This window comes from Hordeum vulgare, chromosome 5H (genome assembly GCF_904849725.1).
Source record: "Hordeum vulgare subsp. vulgare chromosome 5H, MorexV3_pseudomolecules_assembly, whole genome shotgun sequence".
In the NCBI taxonomy this organism is placed as follows: domain Eukaryota; kingdom Viridiplantae; phylum Streptophyta; class Magnoliopsida; order Poales; family Poaceae; genus Hordeum; species Hordeum vulgare.
The window spans coordinates 16716854-16725214 of NC_058522.1; the positions used below are offsets into that span (position 1 = coordinate 16716854).

Genomic DNA, 8361 nt, shown 5'->3' on the forward strand with positions numbered 1-8361 from the left:
TGCCATAGAAAAATGAAACAAATTGTTAGAAAAGGTTGGAGTGGATGTCAGATTTCTATGAAATGTAGTACAGAAGGTTTTATACGAAAAATTCCTATGAAATCCAATGCAATGAATCAAAGTAAGAAAAATTTCTAATGATTCCAATCCTGCAGAAATTCTATAGAATTACATTGAATCAAAGGAGCCCTTAATGTCCGGCCGAGACGTTTACCGCACGTCCGAACATGATAGAAGCAAACCATGCACATTCTATCCTGTATTAATACCTATATACAGTAACACACACAAGAATGTTACTCTTTTTTTTTGAGGGCCACAACAGTGTTACTGACACTCACTGTAAACAGAAAGACAGCTTTTGGTTCGAGAACCTAACCTACTTGTTAGGTCGACAGATTTGCTAATCCTATAACTAAACAAATAAACTAACTAGCTGCTACTTAATAGAGGATCGTCAGTGCAGGCAAGCGAACACTACAGCCAACACAGTAAAATAATTATTCACCATCACTAGAATCTTTGCTACATATTACTCCAGGTCGTCAACCTCCTCGCTTTCATCGCTATCATCTTTCTCGATGGTGAAGTCATTGCTGCTGAGGTACATGCAGTCCTCGTCGAGTCCCTCGTGCACCCACTTCGCAACATCTTCACTGTACTCTAAGATTTGATGGTTGGTGTAGGGCTCGATGTCGCCCTCCGGATAGTAGTCATTGTTGTATAGATCTTCTCCGCGGACCATCTTCTCGAACTCCGCCTCGTGCCCATGGAATCCCTCCAAGGCCGGGTGCACAATCCTGATCCCTTGATGCTCACAGAAAAGGCAGCGGACTAGTCCTGCTGTACAATGATGCACAAGATGAAGCATACACTAGTTAATGGGATTAAATTATGATGAATATGCATGCACTTAATTTTCAAATAATTTTTAGCAGGAATTTTGCTCTAGCTTGGAAAGTTATGCTGATGAATTGACTCTGCTTATAAGTGTGCAAAAGTCTACTTTTCAGTTGCTCAGGCTAAACAGGCAGTAACAAATAACTGGTTACTTGTGGTCCTTCAGAATGTCTGTAATGATATGATCATATAAATTAGGAAATCTACTAAATTAATTCAACGATTACAGACAGATTCGATTGTGGTATGTAAACTATCAACTTCCTAGTGAACGTAACCATCTACATATCATCTACAATACACATGGATGGCAGCGCATGACATGAGCAAGAACCGAACTATATCCATATGGTGAAGAAAAAAGGAACCTTAAACAAAGGGGAGGGAACGTGTGTGTATATACCAGCGCCTGGTGGTGGCAAATCCACGGGGCAACACAGAAGCTGGCTATCCTGGTCGTCATCGTGGTTGCTAAGCTCGACAAAGAAGAGTACAGGAGCTGAAACTATGCCGGCAACATTTCGAGTCGCCAGAAAATTGGCATGGGTGTGATGGTAGTAGTCATCATTAGGATCAAGTCCTGGCTTCAAGCCCGAGCCTTCGCAGTTGTCAGGACCTGACACGCATTCATTCACACCACACACCACATGAAGCTGATAAGAGTGTCCCTATAAGATTGCAAAAGGCAAGTAAATCAGCAACTGAGTGTAAAGTAGAACTAAGGGAAGATCAATATCCTCTCTTTTCAGACCATTACGGTCTCACAGCACATCCTAACCAAACTTGATCTCACAGCACTACTTGTTTAAACATTATTCTAGAGCTCCAGATGCTAATGCTTGTCGTTCGCGTAGGAATTAACTCAAATATCAAGATCTTATACCCAATAATAAATTGGAGGATCGGTGCGAAACTAAAATGTGGGTCTGAGCTATTAAAGGCAATTAAGGGAAAACATGTTTCTATCCCTAGCCGTCTTTATTGCTCAATCAGAAGTAGGGCACCAACAGTTTTTCTTTCGAAATACGTATCTTTGTCGATGCAACAGTAGCTGAAAAAGTTACCAAATTGTATTGCAAAAGAGCCTAGTTGTTCCAAATATTTACAATATTAATGGGTCATATACGCAGTTTCATTTGGAATAAAATCTCCGAGTATCTTTTACTATACGTACAACTCTTTATCAGAATTACTTTTACCCATAATGAGTGCAGTCAGAGTAGAAGAAGGATGGAAGCCCTTTATCAGAGTACTTTTTACCCATAATGAGCAAAGTGCAGTCACAGTAGAAGAATGCAAGCCCTTACTATCAGCCGATGAGCAATGAGATAGTATGGTGCATGAGTAGTAAATGAAAAAACAAAAGATTGCTATGCATGACTAGTAGTGTGGTGCATGACTGAGAGGGATGCGTATGCAGCAGTGCAGATTCCCAGGAAGACATAAATGATATTTTCTTCATTGTCTTGACTATTCCCAGCTAATGTACTGATTAACACTATGGAGTAGAGTATAAGACTAATAGCCTCTATAAAATGAAAGTAAAACTAACAATAGTATGGTACTTCAGTCAAAAACTGGGGCCCCAAAATTTTGGGAACCTGCCAGACAGGGGCCGTCAATCATGCAGTGAAGCAAACTTCTTGGGCTTGTCCAAAGTTTGTTTACATGTGCAACGATTCAGCAGGATTATAAACAAAAAAAATATGAACTATCACAAGATAAACTGCAGGGCTTTCAGTCAGTCTGATAATGAATCGAGGGAGGTTGCTAGGTAGCAGGTTTCATTAGCTGTTTACGTAGGTTTTTGGTTGCTATAATTTGGATAAAAATATATATAGAGGTATCCAAGGGATAAACCAACTCACTGAATCCTTCTTCTCATATCTCCGTAGTGCAGCCTTGACCTTTGCGGAGATCCTTCTATGAGCCCTTCGTTGTTTACGACCCTCAGACATGGTAAAATGGAACTGTCGTTCAGAAATGGGAGCTGGCCTCCGCTGCTGGGTCGGCACACCAACAATGGAATGGTATTCAGAGCACAATAGCCTGTGTATCTGGTGGACACATTGAGAGGAGAGCTGATACTGGCCTCCATCTTGTAGCAGTGACAGGACATGAGGCGCTACCGACATCGCCTTTAATGAACTGAGGAATTCTGCTTGGGCGTCGGGTCTGGGGTGCCATGCCGCAATGGTAGCAGCCCGGTAGGCTTCGTGTTCTTCCTTGACACTGCTGCACTGCTTTGTCGCGGACAAGTTGAGTGCCGTGTCGAGCAGGAACCTTATGGCCTGATCGGCGTTGAGATCTTGGTGACAGGTGCAGAGGAAGGAGACAAGTCCGTAGAAGGATCGTGCTTCAATCCGCATTAGGCACAATGTGCCCACAATGTCCAGCTCGTCCTGCTGACTCAGTGGTGGGAAGGTGGCTTGGTACCAGATGGTATTGATGATGATGTTGGAGACGGGGTCGAACGGGCCGTAGCAATGTCCAGCATCGAGCAGGCTGCGGTGGTAACCACACGGTAATCTTGCAAGAGCCTGCAGGTAGAATCCATGGATCGTATCGAGGAGCACTCGCCTGAGTGACCATGAATGCCGGTAGGTCAGCTTGGTGGCGCGCTTGCGGCAACGGGCAGCAAGTTTCCATGGCCTGACGAGGCTGCCATCAGGAGTAGGATATGGGGAATGTGCCTTCTCCTTGACCAATGTGTGAAAGCTGTGGAGGATGTCACGGGGGAAATTGGGCTGCACATCCGAGAGCAAGGGGGCAACATTGTGGAGGGAGGAGCTCAGCGACAGCCACACGCCGGCGAGCTGCGAGGGACACGGGTGCTTGGCGGCCACCATCGCGCAGTTGAGGGCCAGCTTGAGGGCGCCGCAGGCGGCGGCAGAGCCTTCGCGGAAGCACCTGACGCCGCGGGACTCGACGACGATGCGGGCGGCAACGATGGGGTCGGCTTCGGCGAGGAGAAGGTACCTGACGGCCTCCCAATCGGCGAGGTAAGGGAAGAAGCAGGTGAGGAAGGCGACGAGGCCGTCGAGGGAGCGCCGCTCCACGTCCCTGAGCTTCTGTGGCGGCGAGGAGGGTGGTGGCACCGCCGTCGGGTCCGCGTCAACTGGAGCTTCTGTGGCGGCGACGAGGGTGCTGGCGATTATGTTGGAGACCGGATCGAGAAGTCCGACGCAGACTCCCAAGCAGACGTCGGAGCGCCACCGCACGGTGAGCCGCCGGAGGGCTTCCTCGTAGTGGTGCTGGATCTTGAGGAGGAGGAGTGACGCTTCCTGATCTCTCTCCTTCATCAGCGGGGCGCCGTAGTCGTACAGCGCCGGACCGTAGACGCGGAGATGGCCGGTGCTCGCCTTGGCGTTGAGGCTGGCCATCGCCTCGCCGGCGACCTAGGTGGAGATCGATTTGGGGAAATCTCTTTTCTTTACGCAAATTTGGGGAAATCTCTTTGGAAGCTTTGCTTAGTGTAATGCCGTCCGGGCCCTGGGTCCATATACCTAGCCAAACGGGCGGCCCGGTCCGGCACACGCACGGCCCAGAGGGGCCCGTGTGCTGCGCCTTGAAGCTCAAGTACGGTTTGATTATTATAAACGGGCCGGTACGTTTCATGGTTTAGTACGTCCGATTACATATTTTCAACCTGATGAATCTATTTTTAGGTTTACTAGTAAAGGGCCCGTGTGTTGCAACGAAAAAAACATCATCTTCAATGGCGATGACCATATTATGTTCATATCTCATCGCATTTCGAAAACTTGTTCACAAATGCAAGAAAATATTTCTTTTTTTAATTTTATTCACAATTCACAAGTTGAAACAATGTTCATATTTTTTTAAAAATATCATGGTTGTCAAAAAATTTGGTAACTCAAAGAATTATTCTGAATTTCAAGAAACATTTTTTAAAATATACTATAATATTCCGATCCAGACTGACAATTAATTCATCAAAATTCACTCAGGTATATAATCTGAAAGACTCGGAAGCATTATTGTTGAACTGCATACATTCAATCATTCGTGAACACTTTTACAAATTTGGTAACATTTTGAAAATCGAAAACATTTTTTACTATTTATAAACATTTTTTAAACTCCAAATAATATTTTATATTACGAACTATTTTCAAGTATTTTCTTGTGAATTGGCGAATATTTCATTTTTTGAATTATCAAACATTTTTTTATTTGCATTAGCGAAATTTCTCAAAATGATAGACTTTTTTGATTCACGAATGTTTTCTCCAAAATTACGATTTTTTTAATATGCAAACATTTTTACAAAAATCCCAAACAATTTTTGAATTCGCAAATATTTTATGTTTTATCAAACATTTATGTAAATATAGTTTTTTGAATTTCTAAAGTTTTTATTGATTTATATGAAATAGAAAAAATAAAAAGGAACAGATAAATAATAATTAAAATACTAAAAAACAGGCCCCCGCCCATGGGCTGGCCCAAATGGGTGTGATGTTTATTTTCCACCGAGCAGAGCGTAGTATAGCTGGTCCCTATGCTTGGGCCGGCCCATGCGAGGATTCCCTGCAAAACCTTTTTTATAACTTATAGGTGGCATTGGTAGGTAATATTAGAGAATTTTGGAGGCAATATTAATTACGTACCACAAAAGCAATAGATGCTTTATTAGTAGGAATAGATATAATATTAAAAAACATAAAAAATATATAAAAATATATAAACAAATAAACGGTGTGTACCGGCCCGCTATTATTAAAAAATAGCTTATAGGTAGGCGCTTACTAGTAGCGCTTTATTTTAACCCTCGCTGCTGATATTTACTAGTAGTATGCTCGATTAACCTCTGCTACTAGAAAATATTATTAATAGCGCGTGACGGTTAAAACACGCTAGTAGTAAATATTCTCAATCGTGTCTCGCGAATAGGTCGTAGTAGTAGCGTTTGTTATACAACCCATGCTACTAGTAAATGGATAACTGCAACACATGTGAGATAAATGTGTTGGAAATATGCCCTAGAGGCAATGATAAAATAATTAGTATTATATTTTCTGTTTCAAGATAATCGTTTATTATCCATGCTATAATTGTGTTGAATGAAAGCATAGATACATGTGTGGATATATAGACAAAACAATGTCCCTAGTAAGCCTATAGTTGGCTAGCAAGTTGATCAAAGATGGTTAAGATTTTGTGACCATATGCAAGTGTTGTCACTTGATAACTGGATCACATCATTAGGAGAATGATGTGATGGACAAGACCCAAATTATAAACGTAGCATGTGATCGTGTCATTGTGTTGCTATTGTTTTATGCGTGTCAAGTATTCATTCCTATGACCATGAGATCATGTAACTCACTGACACCGGAGGAATACCTTGTGTGTATCAAATGTCACAACGTTACTGGGTGACTATAAAGGTCCTCTACAGGTATCTCCGAAGGTGTCCGTTGAGTTAGCATGCATGGATCAAGACTGGGATTTGTCACTCCGTGTGACGGAGAAGTATCTCGAGGCCCACTCGGTAATACAACATCACAAACAAGCCTTGCAAGCAATGTGACTCAAGTGTGAGTCATGGGATCTTGTATTACGGAACGAGTAAAGAGACATGCCGGTAACGAGATTGAAATAGGTATAGAGATACCGACGATCAAATCTCGGGCAAGTAACATAACGAAGGACAAAGGAAATGTTATACGGGATTATATGAATCCTTGGCACAGAGGTTCAACTGATAAGATCTTCGTAGAATATGTCAGATCCGATATGGACATCCAGGTCCCGCTATTGTATATTAATCGGGGAGTGTCTCAGGTCATGTCTGCATAGTTTTCTCGAACCCGCAGGGTCTGCACACTTAAGGTTCGGTGACGTTTCGGTATAGTTGAGTTATAGGTGTTGATGACCGAAGGTTGTTCGGAGTCCCGGATGAGATCACTGACATCACGAGGGTTTCCGGAATGGTCCGGAAACGAATATTGATATATAGGATGGTTTAATTTGGTCTCCGGAAAGATTTCGGGCATTACCGGGAGTGTACCGGGAGTGACGAATGGGTTCCGCGTTTTCACCGGGAGGGGCCCACCCGCCCGGAAGTGAGCCAAGGGTGTCACACCACCCGTTAGTGGGCTGGTGAGGCCAGCCCAAGTGGGCTATGGGGCTAGGAAAAGAAAATCAAAGAAAAAAAAGAGGGAGGTGGGAAGGAAGAGGAGGACTCCTCCTTCCCCAAACCGAATTGGAGTTGGAGTCCTCCTCTCCTCTCTCGGACGGCGCCCTTGGGGCTCTCTTGAGCCCCAAGGCTAGCCCCTCCCCTCCTCCTATATATACTAGAGGTTTTAGGGTTTTTGAGACACAACTTTTCCACGTGCAACTCAAACCTCTACTTCGTAGTTCTTCCTCTAGATCGGTTTTCTGCGGAGCTCGGGCGGAGCCCTGCAGGAATAGATCATCACCATCACCGGCGCGCCATCACGCTGCCGGAGAACTCATTTACTTTCCCGTCTCTCTTGCTGGATCAAGAAGGCGGAGATCGTCATCGATTTGTACGTGTGCTGAACGCGGAGGTGCCGTTCGTTCGGCGCTAGATCGGAACGGATCGTGGGACGACGGTGATTTGAATCACGAAGCTATACCACTACATCAACCGCGTTTCTTAACGCTTCCCGCTTAGCGATCTACAAGGGTATGTGGATCCGATCTCCCTCTCATAGATGAACATCACCATGATAGGTCTTTGTGTGCGTAGGAAATTTTTTGTTTCCCATGCAACGTTCCCCAACAGTGGCATCATGAGCTAGGTTCATGCGTAGATGTAATCTCGAGTAGAACATGAAAGTTTTTGTGGGCGTTGATGTTCGATTTGCTGCCCTCCTTAGGCTTTTCTCGATTTGGCGGTATTGTTGGATTGAAGCGGCCTAGACCAACAATACTCGTATGCTTAGGAGAGACTGGTTTCATCGATCAACATGCAACACGTTGCATAAAGATGACTGGCGGGTGTCGGTTTCTTCAACTTTAGTTGAATTGGATTTGACCGAGGCGGTCCTTGGAGAGAGGTTAAACAGCAATTTGCACATCTCCGTTGTGGTTTTTGCGTAAGTAAGATGCGATCATACTAGATACCCATAGCAGCCACGTAAAACATGCAACAACGAATTAGAGGATGTCTAACTTGTTTTTGCAGGGTACGCTTGTGATGTGATATGACCAAAGACATGATGTGATATATTGGATGTATGAGATGATCATGTTGTAATAGTTAATATCGACTTGCACGTCGATGCTACGGCAACCGTCATGAGCCATTTGGTTGTCTTTAAACTAACGTTTGTGTTTGCAGATGCGTTTACTATATTGCTAGGTTGTAGCTTTAGTAGTAATAGCATAGATAGCATGACAACCTCGATGGCGGCACGATGATGGAGATCAAGGTGTTGCGTCGATGACAAGAAGATCATGTCGGTG

General features: G+C 44.0%; 1 protein-coding gene across 2 annotated transcripts; it reads right to left on the bottom strand.

The window, feature by feature from the left end:
• Window positions 1-233: 233 nt before the first annotated feature.
• LOC123395687 lies at window positions 234-4372 on the bottom strand. Of its 2 annotated transcripts, none has more exons than XM_045090721.1 (3): window positions 2769-4372; window positions 1304-1568; window positions 234-840 (listed from the first exon to the last, which is right to left on the bottom strand). In XM_045090721.1, exons 1-3 carry the CDS (start codon window positions 4281-4283, stop codon window positions 533-535), a joined length of 2088 nt encoding a protein of 695 aa, XP_044946656.1. In that variant the 5' UTR covers window positions 4284-4372; the 3' UTR covers window positions 234-532. The 2 variants fall into 2 exon arrangements, with proteins under 2 accessions (XP_044946656.1, XP_044946655.1); XM_045090720.1 differs by having other exon boundaries at window positions 234-843; window positions 2769-4371.
• Between the last annotated feature and the right edge of the window lie 3989 nt (window positions 4373-8361).

Excerpts from the sequence above, each read along its gene's own strand:
- LOC123395687 (XM_045090720.1), bottom strand. The coding sequence starts at position 4,283 with ATGGCCAGCCTCAACGCCAAGGCGAGCACCGGCCATCTCCGCGTCTAC. Across the intron at positions 1,569-2,768 it reads GATATGAGAAGAAGGATTCA|GGACACTCTTATCAGCTTCA; the intron begins GTGAGTTGGTTT and ends GCAATCTTATAG. Across the intron at positions 844-1,303 it reads TTTGCCACCACCAGGCGCTG|CAGGACTAGTCCGCTGCCTT; the intron begins GTATATACACAC and ends ATCATTGTACAG.